The sequence below is a fragment of the Silurus aristotelis genome, assembly GCF_946808225.1.
Source record: "Silurus aristotelis genome assembly, chromosome: 16".
Lineage (NCBI taxonomy): Eukaryota > Metazoa > Chordata > Actinopteri > Siluriformes > Siluridae > Silurus > Silurus aristotelis.
The window spans coordinates 20,656,564-20,673,668 of record NC_139589.1 but is presented as its reverse complement, the minus strand read 5'-3'; the positions used below and the strand labels follow the sequence as shown (position 1 = coordinate 20,673,668).

Below are 17,105 nucleotides of genomic sequence, written 5' to 3'. Positions count from 1 at the left end.
TAAATATGTAGAAAAATCAAATTTTTTGATTAATAATAATTAATAATCCTGTTTTTTTTGTACATAGATGGATTTTTATCCACCGTATTTGTACAACATGTGATGTATACAGTAATGATTTACGCATTTTAAAAAAAAAGAATGAACTGCTTGTGTCTGTGACCTTTCTTTTTGCCCCACAAGCTTCTTTAATATCCTCGTCTGAATGGTTTTGCAGCCCCTTAAAATGTGCAATGGGCAATTATTTGTTCGCAGTGCAGCCCGGCATTACAAGCCACTCTAAATTTTAGGTCAGTGTAACCTCACCAGCTACTTCCTTCCAGCAGTTTTCAGTGCTGTTACAGCCGTCAGGAAACCAAACTGTGCGCAGTAGGGTGTTGTGCAATGGCTTTTGGGCAGAGAGGGTACTGTAGCAAAGCTGGCATGCTTACACCTAGCCCAGTCTCACTGGCTGTGAAATTCATTAGTGTGCCAGAACTTGGTGGGGAAGCAGCATATGCCACTCATATGCTGCAAGTCTGTGGCAGAAAGGAAAACATTGTGGGGCCAGCTGCATGCCGGCCCTGCCTCACTTCCTGCATTTTTTTTTCCACTTGTTCTCTAGTTTTCGCAAATAAAAAAATCTCCCCTACTTTGCATGCATGTGTTAGGTTTGTTTTTCACAATGTTACAACTTTTGAACCATGCAGAATGTCAGAATAACTGTCAGGGAGTCTGATAAGCCCTGCAGCCTCATGCCATCAGCCGAATACCAGCAATGCTGATATTTAGTTTCACAGTAAGCTTGTTCATTCAATAAGACTTGTTAGTTTATGAAATTTCTACTGATGTCATTGTATTAGCTGCATTATTTATAGCCTTCAGAATAAAGAAATAATCAATAACAAGGGATTAAGTGGTTAAATCAGTTCCTACTATTATAATCGAATTTCTAGCAACCAGGTGCACCAGTAGAACATCAGCTCTATTGTAACCCAGTTTATTTGTAAATGCTGTTATGTTCACATGGAAGCCCCTAAAAGCCATGCATTGTTATGTGCTTTAAAGTCTGCCTTAATAATTACATATTAATGGTGATTTCTCAGGGCAATTTCATGTTTCATGTTAACTGGACATAACATTAGATTTTTATTGTTCTAGAGGTGTCAAAAGCTCAAAATCTGGAAAGAGCAAACCTGCAGCTTTATTAAGCTTTATGTTCGTCAATGATTTTCCACTTCCCCAACATTGTTAAATGCATATAAACAAGGTCAACCTGAATCTAATGACAATTTTCAAACAGGAAAATAGATAATGATAAACAAGCAATATAACTGCTTTTAAAGGTAGCGTGGCCGAGTCGTCTAAGGTGCTGGATTAAGGCTTCAGTCTCTTTGGGGCTTTAGATTTGAATCCCACCGCTGCCAACATGCATTTTTGGGGGAATGGTAGCTCAGTGGATAAGGCCCTGGATAACTGATTGAAAGGTCTGGGTTTAAGCCCCAGTATCGCTAAAGTGCCACTCTTGGGCTCTTGTGCAAGGCCCTTAACTCTCTGTGCTTCTTCGGTGCCGTATCATGGCTGACCCTGCACTCTGACCCCAGCTTCTAAGCAAGCTGGGATATGCAAAGAAAGAATTTTATGGTGCTGTAATGTATATATAACAAATAAAGGCTATTCTATTCTATTAAACCACGCAAACTTTCAAAATGATTGTCAGTGAAGCCCTGTGGCCTCGTGCCATCAGCTAAATCACAATGAAGTCATGATCATGAGAAAAGAAGAAAGAAAACATTGCCTTTTAGAGCTTCCATACATTTGGCTTTTTGGATTACTAAGAAATTCACCAAGTATTATAGTTTTAAGTATGGAAGTACATTTTTTCTTTTTTTTGTGAGGAATATTTCTGAGTGACTTTGTTTTTACAAGAAATTACTGTATGAAGGTGTTTAAATATGACAGCGTAACAACTGCTTTACTCAGCTAGTCCAAAATGTCATATTGCCAAGGTGCAACATTTTTCACCATTTTAACTTTATTGCGTTGATCAGCAAATTCAAAGCCAGAATAAATGTACAGCTGCTTTGGTACCTTTCAGTTGCTATAGTTCATTACTTAAATGGCATTGTTGTACACGTGCCCAAGCTGTAAAAGGGCACAGTGTTCAAACACAAGATTCTGTCAGTTTATGGTTTATGACTGGCTATACCTTTTATACCTTACAATCAAACCTATGTATGTTAAAGCTGGTGCAACTGGTTCCATATGAACATTTCAGAATAATTGGTCAAGACAGATGCTAAGTCAGGGGGATATAGTTAGTTATATGGTTATAGTAGTTTTCATTTATTTTATGGTATTCTTGTATGAAAAATCATCTTTTTTAAATGATATAATAAGCACTGCCAAAATTAACAATTATCAACTTGCTTTATTTAAAGCTATGCAAGTGACAAAGCTAAATATCAAGCAATTAGCAGTTATCAACCCTTGCAGTTTAAAATTTTAGGTTATTCACTGACTTCTTTAATGAGATTTCACTCATTTTTTAATGCCAATGACAGCCAATTGTGTTTTTTTTTTACCTAGATAAATCACATTTAGCTTACAAAGTCAGTCAGGCAAAGTGAACAACGGTAATGACTTCTTTAATACATATTTCAGTAATTTCTTGTTACATAACAGTACACACAATGAAATTTGGCTAAGACCATGTACAGATCATTTGTTCTAATCATCCCACTGTTGACCTCCGCCCACTCTTGAGGAAATTATGAAGGTGTAACCCATCCTGTAAATCTCGGGTGAAAATTAATATCACAAGACCTCAAAGCTGTTTTTGAACTCACTATCAGATACTACACAATGTTTGCATGACTTTGACTGTGGTGGGCTTTTGGTGTAATCAGTCAGAAACAACTGATTTCCAGGGATTTTTACCAAACAACATTGTCTGGAATTTCCACAGCATAGCATCTAGCAGCAGTGTGTCAGGGATCCAGTGAGCAGCAGTAGAGAGTAATTCATGTACGCACTCTGTTAAATTGTGGTGAACAACAAAAAAAACCATTTCACACATGAACCCATAAGACAGACAACAGTAAAAGACCACTTTTGTCCATTGCTTTCCTCTAAAAACATAAATCTGAGGCTATAGTGGACACAGGCTTGTCTAAACAAGCTAGATAAAGTTTCAAATTTTTATCATTAGCTCTCTAAAATAATAGTGAGTGTTTTAAGTGGCCAGCATACACAATTGACCTCCACTCTTTTGGAAAAGTTGATCCACTAGATTTTGCTGTTTGGTTGTAAAGATTTGTGCTCATTCTTTGAAATTCAGGTTCTGATGTAGGCCTGGAATGCAGTGAGTCTTTCAGTTCATCTCAAAGGTGTTAAGTGGGGTTGAGGTGTCTTCCAATCAAACCCACGTATACCACATCTTCATGGTGCTAGCTTTGGGCACAGGGACATTGTCATGCAAAAAATGTTTGGGGTCTCCTAGTTCAAGTGAATGAAAATTTTTATTTGACCAAATCTATCCTATACAATTGTGTGCCTCCAAATTGTGGTAACAGTTTGGGGGGGGGGGGGGGGGGGGGATACAAGAAACTGAATACACTAAAAAAGTCAGTAGTCCCAGTATTTTTTACGTTTTTTTATTTTCGAATAACTAAACATTTATGCAGGCATGGATAAGGTAATGAAATGCATTGGACAGCAGACTCCATTCTGTAGATTATGTTCTATGCTGGAGTTACAGCGGAGCAGAGTTACTCTCAAAGATCAATAGGGCAAATTTAATAATTAGATAGTGGGCTGCACTCAGAGATCACAAGAATACTCTTACCGCTGGTGTATTTAGTTTAATTGCATGACACATTTTGTAGCACCATAGGTGAAAAGAAAATCCATCCTGAACGAGTATATTAATCTTGTGATGTGATGTTCATTGTTATCTGAGATTTATTTGTGGGTTTTTTTAATAAATCCTATAATTAGCATGTTGCTTTATTTTCACTTTGGTTACCTTTTTCCTACATTGCTCTTAATCTTAGTCGACTATGTTGACAGTAGACCTATTGGCAATTAACCTTAAAGAGGCGATGCTGCAGCACTTTAGTCCTTGTTTGGCCAATCAGAACAATTTGCTCTGACAAGTTAGCTTCCAATACTTCATCGTTCATGTCTCTAACTTAACGAGCCCAGTCTCTGACATAACTCATAATATAGTATAGCTGCATTGCATTTTGGTTCTTTAGTATAGTGTTAGCTGGCTCCAAAACTTCTCCATTGGATTTTTCTATAATATAACATTGAATGTTGGTAAAAATGGGAAGAAAAGTAAGAAAAAATATTTTTAGGAGCAAAACAACAAATTTGTTTTAGATTTTTTTTATATTAAACACTGGAATGTCTGCTTTCTTGCTTCCTTCTGACATCAAGAAGGAATTTACCTTAAGAACTACACTAAAACTAAACCTTGGTGTGATATGATTATTGCCTGGGTACTGAATGCCAGGGCATGTATTATTATTATTATTATTTTTTCAGTAAATGAATTTAGATTAGCCATATTTAATGGTTTGAGCCTGCATAGTTCCACACAGAGCAAAACATTATTTCCTACCTAGTAATTTCGATTAATTTAGGCATTTGCGACTGTGGAGGAACTTGTGGAGGCACTAATGTGATAGATGCAGTGGGAGGCGGAGCCCTTTGTTAACAAGTTTGTGGTCCTTATTATATTCCTGCTGATTTTACTGTGTTTTTTTACTTTTAGAATCATAGATTTCTGTCTAATTGCCCTGCTGGCTTATGCAGTGTACCAGGGGTCTAAAAGAGTCTGCTAATATGATACACTTTAAATAGTCAGGGGCTGCATTAGAAAATAAATTATTGTAAATGAAATCTGTTTTGGAACATTAGTGTGCAGTTGTTGGGTGCTGGTCAGGTTGCTTATGTTGTGTCTCATGCTTAACCATGCCTTTTAATAACGTATTCACTGAATTTCAGCACCATTGCCACTCTGCACCCAAGTAACACTTCTATTGGTTATCATGACCCCTTTATGTGGATTCTTCCTTTCATTTGTCCAGTGTTTGGACAGTTAAGACCTCTGATTCCTAACATATGGATGATAAGTGCTGACTAAGATGTAGAATATGCCAGGTGAAGCCTGTGCAGTCAGTATAGGTCTGTGTAGCATGGGCAAAAACACTAGTCTCATTACTGCAGGCTGACTCACTAGGCCTGTGTGCACCTTGACCCTGTTGCTTTGCCATCCTGAGACGTGCGACACACAGGCACGCTCATTAAAAGTAGGTAAAAATAGCCTGTCAGGGCTGGACTGAGAGAAAGTATATTTGCACTCGAGCAGCAGTGAATCATTGCTTCCATATTATCCTATTGTCTTCTCCTTCACGCTCTTCTCTTTCCATCTCCTCCCGCCTCCTTCATTTCATGTAGCTAATTATGGTGGCACTAATAAAGGAAGCTAAAGGGACAGGAAAAGATGCCAGTACTAGAATGGAATGTTTATTTTTATTTTTTTTATAATTATCCGAAATTTCAATGCTGTATAAAATGTAGCATTACTGAACAATTTTATACAGTCTATACTGACTTTCAATTATTGTAAAGTTTTACTATAGCAGTCTGTGTTTTCTGCTTTGTTTGTTAGTTTTAATAGACATTTGTGAGACACAGGAGATATGAGATCAAAAGACCATGCTGGGAGAAGATGGCTGCAATTTTGTGACTAGTAATAAAAGCATCGTAATAGAGATTGTGCTCGAATTAGAAAATATGCTTCTTTCATCTTTGGCCTCTGAAACTTGAAATGCGTCATATAAAAGATCACATCTCTTTATTGATCCATAAAAGTTTGACTTGAATCTTTTTCCTGTTTTCCTATAGAATGGAGAATGGTCAGTGATTGGTAGAGTGATCTGAGCTTTAAAATGTATTTAGTTATAGATTATTGAATACATTTGAAAGATTTGGTTAGAAATATCACTGTATCGCATTCATGTCACAGGGGCATTAAACAGGTCCAAATATTTTTGCCTATACAGTGTATACACACCAGGGTAGATCACTAACAATTTCTTACAACATCTCCTCACCAGTGTTAAAGTGACTTAATCAAGTCAGCAGTTCATGTAAGTTGTCTGCAGAGCAGAGTGTCACAGCACAGCACGACATGTGTCTCATGACATGGAGTGTTGCTTCCGAGGTCTTTGTGTTGCAGGTAATGCATGTGTCAATCACTGCAGCTCGACAACTTTATTCAAGCTTTATTCTGTCTATGCTTCACCTGACAGTGTGTCAGAGATAATTCAGGCAGCAGGGTTTGAAAAACTGTTTCGCTAATATGTCAGTATATAAGCAGGGAACAGCTTTCTGTTTTTACTTCGGTTGATATTCTGATAATAACTGCCGAGTTAGTGTCTGGAAAACTGGCATAAAAAAGAAAAAGACAATTTGATAAAAAGGAATGTATAAAACAAGAACTAGAAATCCATCAAGTAAATATTTAGTAGTTTAGCATAATGCAGATAATATTGCAGTGCATGAATAGATTTAGTTACAAAAGTACAATAATCACAGTAAATGCAGTTAAGTTTAACAACAAGGCATTTTTCCTTGTGATTCAGCTACTTATAAAATAGTAAATCCTATTTTATATATATATATATATATATATATATATATATATATATATATATATATATATATATATATATATATATATATATATATAAAAACTTTCTTTCGGCTTCTCCCGTTAGGGGTCGCCACAGCGGATCCTCCGCACGTTTGATTTGGCACATGTTTTACGCTGGATGCCCTTTCCTTAACGCAACCCTCCCCAATTTATCCGGGCTTGGGACCGGCACTTAGAGTGGCTGGGGACGGTTCCCTGACCGGGGATCGAACCCGGGTCGCAGCGGTGAGAGCGCCAGTCTTCACCCAGTCTTAACCACTAGACCACCAGGGGACGCCATTGTGTATATATATATATATATATATATATATATATATATATATATATATATATATATATATATATATATATATATATATATATATATATATATACACAATGGCGATCAAAATTAGAGAACAATTTATAAACAATTGAACACTTCTGAAATAATGTCATCTTCACTGCTCAACAGTTGAAGTTAAAAACACCTTTTCCACAAAATAACTAAGGCATTTAAAAAAAAACAACAACATTATTTTGCAGAAAACACACTGATCAAAATTAGAGAACAACAATGACTGTAGCATGGACAAAGATTACAACAAAACTTTCTGAAGGTTACAACAGTCAGCAATTAGTAGGAAGTGTACAGGCCTCTGCTCTAAATGACTTCAGCACATCTGCAGCCACAGGACAGCACTAGTCTCTCACACTGCTCTGGTGTGATTTTGGTCCACTCTTCTTCCAGTCTCCTCCACAGTTCAGTGACTGTAGTGGGTTTCTTGGCCATAACTTTGTCGCTTAGGATTTTCCAGAGGTTCTCTATTGGGTTGCGATCAGGACTCTGGGCAGGCCATGTCATTATTTTAATGTTTTCAGTTTCAAGGAACTGCTTTACCAGTTTTGCTGTGTGACATTTAGTGGTTTCAGGTTTCGGAATAATTATTAAATTCTTATGCTGACCTATAAGGGCCTACATAATATATATAGTGCCTCATTACTTGACACAACTTTTAACTGTTTACACAGTGTGATTGTCTGATTCTGGTCTTTTAATTGTACCTTCTACCCATTTACGTTTTATTGGTGCACCAAAACTTTGGAGTTCTCACCCCATTAAAATTGGACAGGCTAAATCTTTTAGTTTTTTCATTTGCTCATAAAACTTACTTTTTCAGGATAGCTTTCAGGTGATTTTATTTTGTGATGTATCTGTGGTGTTTATTTGATTTATTTATTTCTTCGAATTTTTTGAAAATCAATTTTAATTTTTTATTTTTATGCTTGAAACGCACTTTAAAATGTAACTTTTAAAGGCACTATATAAAACAAAGATTATTATAATTATTAGTATTTATTATTATTATTACATACTGTATTTTTGTTTCATTGTTCTTGTTCATTGACAGGTAATTATGTACAACTTAATGATACTAATTTATCAATGTTACTTCAATGGATGGTTCCGTCTTGTGTAAACAAAATGTGGGTGAATTAACTTTCTGAACAGCTTCAAACATGGGTGAAGACTAGCACTTCCCAGTTTTCTTTTATGTATTCAGTATCGATGTATTAATTGATAGAGACTTTTGTAAAGCACTTTTGTGTGTCACTCTGAGAAAAGGCCGCCTGCTAAATGTCGCAAATATAAATGACCAACCACTTATCGTCTACGTACCTTTATAGCTCACTGTAAGCTAAGTCAAAGTCTGATCCCTATTGTGACACCAAACTGTGTCCCTTGAATGGCATTTGATAGTACAGTAAGTCCCTGACTTACAAACGAGTATTAAGTACTATGATTTAACAAGTTATTATTCATAATAAATTATACATTGTACATTGGATACATAAAAAAAGATTGAGAGCATTTTTAATTTTACTCAAGTGAAGGTTTAAAGGGAGCATTTTCTGGAGTTATATTTTACCTAGTGTAACTTTTACTAAAGTGTATGGTTTGTTTACTTTGTCCAACACTAGAAATATGAACTATTCCTGGTAGATGTTTATTCAAGTAGAGGAATTAAGCCAGCAGTGATTGGGAAATCTTTACTGCATTCCCAGTAAATGGATTTGTTATAATGACTTCTGTGTCAATAATATCAGTTTTTGTATTTATAGTTAAATTTCCTATAACAGTGCACTATGGTGCAGCAGCTGTCAGTTTAACCCTTCACCACTTTCCCTAAAGTCTAGTGCAACCGTCCATTATCCTCATGCTCATTCCAGCCAAGAGCCAATTGTGAAACATTTACAATACCTTCTGTAAACTCAATACTGAGCACAGTGTGCCTATAGAGTTTTATTGCATGCCATAATTTGTGGTTATTAGCCCTTTGGAAGTAGATGTTTATTCGCCTCCAGTCTCCAAGCCCTGCTTATGTTCTAAGACCAGCTTGGTTTATGATTATAAGACAGGCTTTAATGCACTTAACAGCATATGGTAAATCTTACCATGTGAATGATCAATGTCAAAGGAACAAGATTCAAGCTTGCCCTAGCTGTGAAACTTCTCTGGTAATAGCGTTTCCCAAGAAAACGCACAGAAAGCCTTTATTTAAATACTTTACAGTGATACATTGCCTTGACATTTAAAAGTAGAGAAACGTATTGACTCCTTAGCACAAGTGCATGTTGACAGGCCCATTGTGCATTTAATATCATGCAGGACACTATACTTTTCATATAGTTCCAGCTACACTTTCATCCCAACTGGACCTTATTGCTATTCTTATGCTTTTTCTTTTTTTTTTTCTTTTTTTAGAGCAATTCTGTATAGCGATCGCAAGCTCAAATCAAAAAAAGGGTGAGCTCAGGAAAAAATTCTGCAGATACGCTAACACACGATAGCATTGCTGCGGAAAAAAAGAACAAAGTGGTCCCTTGCCGATAAAATACACATCTGTTCGCTTCTTTTTTTTTTTTATCGTGCTCAAAACTTTATTTTCCCTCCTAAATAGCTGACTCCTTACCTGCTCAATGATGCAAATTTGAAGAGTTTTCTACCTGCCCACCTCTCCCTCCTCTGCATCCTCAAGTAGGGACAGTTTTTGAGAAAAAGGAACAGATAGACAGGCAGTGGGCGAGAGGACTTCCACAAGAAAACTGGAGAGACAGTACAATAATACGATGTGTTGTGAATTCACATATAGTTTTTATGCAGTTCTACCACACCAGGGTATCTCACTTTTTGTCTTGTTTTAAATAGCATAGTTTTATAATGATTATATCAGTCTCCATATTTCAAGAATTAGGTTTGAATGGAAGAATGTTGGGTCTTAAATGCCCTCTCCGTGGAGGACATTTTAAAGTGGACTCTCGGTAAAGTGGTAACCTTGTTATGGATTATTGGAAGAGGTCTGGTCTTTACTCATGGTTATAAATGATATGCAAATTATATTTAAATCATGATATGCAGGTTTTGGGTCCATGTGGCTTGCAGAAGTATTTAAGCCCCACCTTCTATTCCTGAAAGTGCCGAGTTTAATAGAGTACATCATTAAGACAAAGGAACTATTAAAACAAGTTCAGGACAAAGTTATAGAAAACTCAGGATTTGGTTATATAAATACATTTTACCAAACATTTAGAGCACCATTCATCTATTACTAAAAATATCGAAATATATGATAAAAGCTTTTTAATTTAAATTATACCGTCCACCAAAAGTCAGTAACTGTAGACAGAGCAGCAATCGAGGAGCCTAAGGGAAAATCTCAAGAGAACAGTTTGTTGGGTAATAAGCAGTCTTAGGTTTCTGGTAAAGGCTAAAAATGCCAAACACGGTGTCATCCAGGCAGAACATTTTAACCATATTCATTAAATCTGTGAATTTTATATGGCTTGGCATGTTTCCAAAAAGCCCAGCTTATGTGGAGTGCTTTGGATGTGTTTTCCCAACAGCTTCTGCTATCAGAGCTGTGTCTCTCACTCTAGTTTTTTTCTTTTTTTTTTACATGTCATGCCTAAATGGTGTCACCCAGACCCCTGCAACTTCATCATTACTATGTTAACAGCTTTTTTTTTTCTTTCAAAGTTCAGTTTGTCATGTTGTGTACATTTGCAATTTATGGACAATTTAGTCATCTTGCTATGTCACTGTTTCTGACACCATAGCAAGTTTAATGAGCAACGTTAATGAGCAACATCAATCCCCCCCCCTGCCTTTCTCAAAAATCATCAATTAGGCAGATTAGCGGCAAGCTATTTTTATGTCCTAAGCAACACCATTGGCCTTATCAAGCTAATTAAAAAAAAAGTTATAAGAGGTCTGGATTCAGTTCATTCAATACAATAGAAGTAATGTCAAGGACCAGTTTCAGCAGCAAATGACAGTCTATAAATTGTTGGAGTGAGTCTATTTATACCTACATTTATAGTATTTTCTCACTTAATTACATGGTAGACCTTTAATTATTGTCTTTATTAAAAAAATGTGATGAAAACTGGAAAATTCTTGGCCTTTTTCTCTTCCCAGTGAGCTTGTGAGTCAGCACTGGTTACATAGTAATGCACCTTTGGCTTCTCTAGAGGAACATTTGGGGTTAAAGCTATCCATGAAATCTGCCAAATTCCTAATGATTTAGATTTTATTACATTACGCAGTTGTTTTCGTAGGAGCCTTAGGGCTTCACTTGCATTTAAGCTCTTGCTGCCACATTTCTGTGATGACTGCATGTGGGAGAGGGGTTGTAATGACTTAATTTATTTTGCATTACACTTTTGCTCCACGGGTGAATTATACAATTAGTCTTAACTGGGTTTTATGCATGCAATATCGCCGAGAATGAGATTTTCAGTCAAAGATTGACATATGGACCTCTTTGCTTTTGACCAACTTTTGGCACTCCTAATGTTGTACAGTCCACGGTACAAAGGAATGGGATTTATTTTGATGAAGGAATTGAATCTGTTAGAAGGTGCTTATGCATAATTTATCTGAAAGCTGTGTTCATAGATTACAAATAAATGTCTGGGTTTTTTAAGATTGTTTTTTAAAATATTTCTCTTTTCTCTGTGTAGACCAATGATGCCTTGGGCAATACATGGAACTGGATGTACTTCATCCCCCTCATAATCATCGGCTCCTTCTTTATGCTAAACCTGGTTTTGGGTGTCTTATCGGGGTAAGAGAGGTTTCAACACTCATCCTCTTTTTCTTCTTCCTTTATTTCTTTTTTCCCTCTATTTCTGAAGGTTTTTTTGTATGTGCTTAAGTTACTGTGCAGTGGCTACAGTGCGGTCCTAAGGCATAGTTTACAAAGTGTAAATATTGCAAAATCTAGCTTATTGCCAATAAGTTTGCAGAAAAAAGTAGAGAGTCTGCAATAAGAAAATAAACAGAGAAGTTTAGATTTTATTGTGCAATCCAACTAAGAGGACTAACAAAACTTTGCAAACACTAGTAGTTAAAGGTAAGGTGAATGTCATCCTAAGAATAAATAAATTAATCAGAATAGATTTTAGTGCAATATATGAACACCTAGTTTTTTCCTTTTAAGCATTTTGTAATCACATGCATGTTCCTTTTGTTTATATGCAACAAACTAGTTACGTAAAAGACAAAAAACTCAAGAATTGGACACAAAATATCTGGCAATTTCTGTGCACATTTTTGTCTCTACCAGAAGACGTAAGACTGTCAACAGGAGCGAAGATTTTAGACTGCCTTTTCCCCCACAGTCAAACATGGAGGGGGACGCTTAATAGTTTGAGGTTGTTTTAGAGACTTATTCAGGGTGAAGGGAAAAACTGTACCAACATGACTATAATTCCATACCTTAGTGCCATACATGTCACTGTGGCTAATTGGAACCAAAATCATATTGAACTGGATCACAAGGCCAGAAGGAACTAGCAAATAACTAAGTATTTCAGCTGAATGTTTGGAGAAACAAACTGTCCAGATGACCAGAGTGTTTATGCTAATGGAGGATTTTTCATTGAAAGCAATACAATGTAACATACACACAATATATACTGTATATGTACTGTAATTGTTTTTGGTCGAAGTTAATCATCATAGCATTAATTAGCCTCGTTGGTTGCATATAAACAAATGTAACATCTATGTGTATCTCTAAAATGATAAAAGTCTAGTTTTAGTCCAGTCCTTATCCTAATCTTTTAATCTGATATTGTCATTTTATATCTTCCAATTGCAGCTTTCTGATTCTTCTCGCCATTTGTAACACTTCCAATCTCTCTAATCAGTAACTAATTACAAATTACTTGATTACCTTCATACATGCATGGTTTAGTTCTTATTCCACATGTGAGAAAGTAGAACCCTGTGGCAGACACAACAGGTTTTAGAAGTTGAAAACTTAAACTTAAAAAACGAATGATAAGAACATAAAGCGTGGTACACAACAAGCTGATGGTCACCCATCAGGGAATGTCGGGGGTGGATTAAATGTTTTTAGTGTCGGCTTTAGTTTTTTTTCTGCAGAGTTGGCTCTGGTCAGACGCCATGAGCGGTAGAGCTTGATGGCGAAAAAGAGAATTTGATTAGATTAGCGAATAAGCACAACAAAAAAATAAACGGACCATGTTAGTTGTTAATCTTGCTCTTGTCTTTGCAACTTTGAAACGCTGCTTGCTTTAGATATTTACAGTTCTAGCTTTTCCGGTTTTCCTGTTTGGATGCCGAATACAGTCTATTGCCACCTGCAGGTATGAAAGAGTTATGTTCTCTCACGCAAGCGTACACACAGTTTGGTGTCTCAAATGCGCCCGCCTAATAATCGGCTTAATTTGCAGCACAATTAGCCGATGCTAATTAATAAAAAAATGGCAAAAAATGTGCCCGTTTGATCAGCTGTACTCTACATCAGATGATGTAAAACAGAAGAAGGTCTTCACTGAGGTACAAGATAAAGAATTTATGGCTGTACAACCCAGAAATCTTTGAAGAGAGTGAGTTTCACTTTCACAAGTTACAGATCACACCTCCAGTTATCCATCTGGCCACTCCTCTAGCTGCCCACAAGACCACTACTGAAATTTCCACCTGACTGCTCCTCCAGCCACCCACTAGTCCACAACTCTAGCTACCCGCTCGGCCACTCCTCTAGGTGCCCATCAGGCTATCGCCTTATCAAGCTATGCTGAAGAATTGGTCCACTTAAGGTGACCCTTAAAAAAAGCTGTACCAAGGAAAATTCCTGCAACAGGAATTATAGACACCCATGCATGTTAGCTATTTAGATCTATGATGATGCTGATGTAACATACACACACAAATAGTGTTACATTTGTACATTTTATTCAGCTTTGTAACACACACAAACACCACTCAGTTATACTGAAACGTCCGTGTTGAACAAAAAAACTTTCAAATCCATTTTTTTGTCATAACCCTATTTTATTATGTTACATATCACCCTAGTGGATATAATGAGTTACATATTACCCCAGGTTCTGTTACCACCTACCCGGGGTACATTGTAACATTTTATTCTGCATTTTTCAAACTAAACTATGCATTTTCCATTTGTGCTGCAAAGATTCTAGGCATGTCTTTTGATAGCAGACACTTTTAAATTTTGAATTGCATTTTGAATACAGTGGCTTAAAATAACGGCAAGATGCAGACAGAAGTGTAAACATTTTTTACAACTATCCCGGGTCTCCCCTATTTTTGTTACTCTGCATGTTTAAATATTTTTGAGATGGCTTTTACAACAACTGGGGACCAATACCAAGATTCCCCAGTACACAACGGAATTTCAGTCTCTTTCCACTTCGGAATGAAATTCTCCTCTCTGTTTTTAAACACCATCTCCTTCATCTTCTCCAACAAATGCTTGATTTGAGGTTTATCTTTAGAGTTAGCATTTTCTAGCACCTGATATCTGCTCTCAATTTTTTGTAGAAGGGTATTCCTTCACACTTGATATATAACATTGTGTCTTGTTTGATCGGTTTTCACCAATTTCAGTGTGTGTGTGTGTGTGTGTGTGTGTGTGTGTGTGTGTGTGTGTTTTCTCAGAGAGTTTGCCAAAGAAAGAGAGCGTGTTGAGAAGAGACAGGAGTTTTTAAAGCTACGCAGGCAACAACAAATTGAAAGAGAGTTGACTGGTTACCTTGAGTGGATCTGTAAGGCAGGTATGTGATAAATATTTAAACAAAATTTTCTAGCTTTTTCTGTAGCATACCTATATTTACATTATAAATGCAAGTTGTGCAAGAGTTACACATGATGGGTCAGGTAGCTCAGTGTTTAAGGCTCTGGGTTGTTGATCAGAAAGTTAAGGGTTTCCAGCCTTGGTATTGCTAAGCTGGCACTTTTGGGAACCTCGAGCAAGGCCATGAACCCTTTGAACTCCAGAGGTGCTGTAACATGGCTGACCCTGCATTATAAGCCCAGCTTTTTACATCGCTGGGATATGTGAAAAAAATAACTTCATTGTAGGGATCAATAAAGTATTCTAAAATAAATCAATAAAAAAATAAAGGCATTTTCCAATTGCACTTGTGCATCTGGAAAAGTATTACATCCAGGGCCCCTGTTTGACAATTGACAAATAATGCCTTGCTAAAATTGATGTTTTGGTTGATAAACTCAAAACAAAGCTTTTTCAGAGGAGGTTTTGCTGGCTGAGGAGGATCAGAATGCAGAAGAGAAATCTCCACAGGACGGAGCTTGGTTCAAGAGGAAACCAAACAACCCAGGTAAAAAAGGGTGATGTTTTTGGTGTCATAGAAGCTGTTGGTCTGTAAATTTATTTGTGCTAAAAACATAAGCTGAAGACTGAAATTGAACAAATCAAATGAAATGGGGTTTAGAGTGTTCAGCTAATGCATGTTTCTCCACAAGTAAAACTTTAAAAGTGAAAAATGAACCACGCTTGACATCTGTCTATTTTGTCTGCTCAGAATTCTTATCTTCATTGTCCTTTGCGAAATGTTAGCTCTTAAAATAATCCCTCAACCTTCTATTCTGAAAGAAAGCCTTTCTCATTCTTGTAAAGATGCTTCACAAACCCCATTTTCTTGCTTTTCGCTGTGGTTTCACTCTCCAGCCCATCCAGTGGCATGCTTAACTTTCTGCTCTCAGTAGTTTATCAAGGCCCATAATCTCTATCAATTACGCCTGCTGTGGATGCCAGAAGTAATTATAGGGATTAAGACAACAGGGTTAATTGGATTAGCATGACACAGACACACACACACACACACACACACACACACACACACACACACACACACACACACACACACAGACACACACACACACACACACACACACACACACACACACACACACACACACACACACACACACACACACACACACACACACACATCAGGGGAGTGCAGTTTAGGGATGTTTCTCTAATGCTTACCAACCTCACATAAAGGTGCCGTAATTAGAAATATATACTTACAGGGTTTTATCTTTTACCCCCTCAAGAGACAAAAAGCAATACAATACAAATCTTTAATGTACTGCAGACCATTAGTGCCTCAGCATCCACTTTCCAAGCCATGATGGACAACATGATTGACAGGCTCTATACAAAGATTTAAATAAGAACTAGTCAGAGATGAGAGAGAGAGAGAGAGTGAAGAAGAGAGTGAGAGAGAAGGTAAAATCACAGCCTTGGGATTAGTGCTTAGTCATGCATGCGTGTTACTTTAGATCTCCTGAGAGATAATGACTGATGACTCACAGTGAAATATGGCTTACAGCATGCACACATCTATTTCTGTAGTAGGGGTAAAATGCACTGACACTATCAGTATAAGGATCATTATCTGTACATGGATTCAAACGCCAAGTGGGTGTGGCCCCATTCAGAAACAGTTTTTTTTTTTATTATTAAATTCTGGCATTATGCCCCTGCAAACATTCTGGCAGTTCTTCAGCCTCAATTCTATGATTCAAGTTTATATTTAGTGTCAACTACAGATACAGTAACGTTTTCTTAACAATCCCAGTCATCAATCTGTCAGCCAATTACTAAAACCACTAGACGTCTTAGTAGTTTAGCTCAAAAGTTTTCTTTTTTTCTTTCTTGTGTGTCCATTGCTGTGTGTAGTGCTGAAAAGAGCCAAAGTCAAAAAGGGGAAGAATGACCTCATCAGTGCCGAGGAGGGTGAGGAACACTTCACAGACATTTCCTCAGTTGGTAAGGCTTGGAGTTGTCTCACTGCCATAATTCATAATAATGGGGATCACTAGACTTCATTTATTATCAAAACGGATGTTTCTCAGATACGTACTGTATCCAAAGTGAAATAAGTGATAGCATGTTTGCTAGACTATTCTTAACATCACCATAGCAACCTAATTAAATATAGTGGAGCTTGAACATATTGAAGATGATGTATTTTTGTATGATGGCACATTGGTAAGTGTTTGTGAATTACAGCTCGAGGTTCCTGCCGGACCTTGGGTTACCGTGTCATT

General features: G+C 36.9%; 1 protein-coding gene across 7 annotated transcripts in view; it reads left to right on the top strand.

Annotated features, from left to right (window-relative positions):
- The window catches only part of cacna1bb (calcium channel, voltage-dependent, N type, alpha 1B subunit, b), a 130,046-nt gene that overhangs the window by 57,772 nt on the left and 55,169 nt on the right, over positions 1-17,105 (top strand). For 5 of the 7 annotated variants that reach the window (XM_083563932.1, XM_083563926.1, XM_083563930.1 and 2 more), the window contains exons 9-12: positions 11,711-11,814; positions 14,682-14,797; positions 15,275-15,364; positions 16,735-16,824. In XM_083563932.1, coding sequence (XP_083420058.1) covers positions 11,711-11,814; positions 14,682-14,797; positions 15,275-15,364; positions 16,735-16,824 — 400 coding nt within the window. Of the gene's footprint in view, positions 1-11,710; positions 11,815-14,681; positions 14,798-15,265; positions 15,365-16,734; positions 16,825-17,105 lie in introns of all 7 variants that reach the window. The other 2 variants (XM_083563927.1, XM_083563928.1) reach the window with 1 other exon arrangement.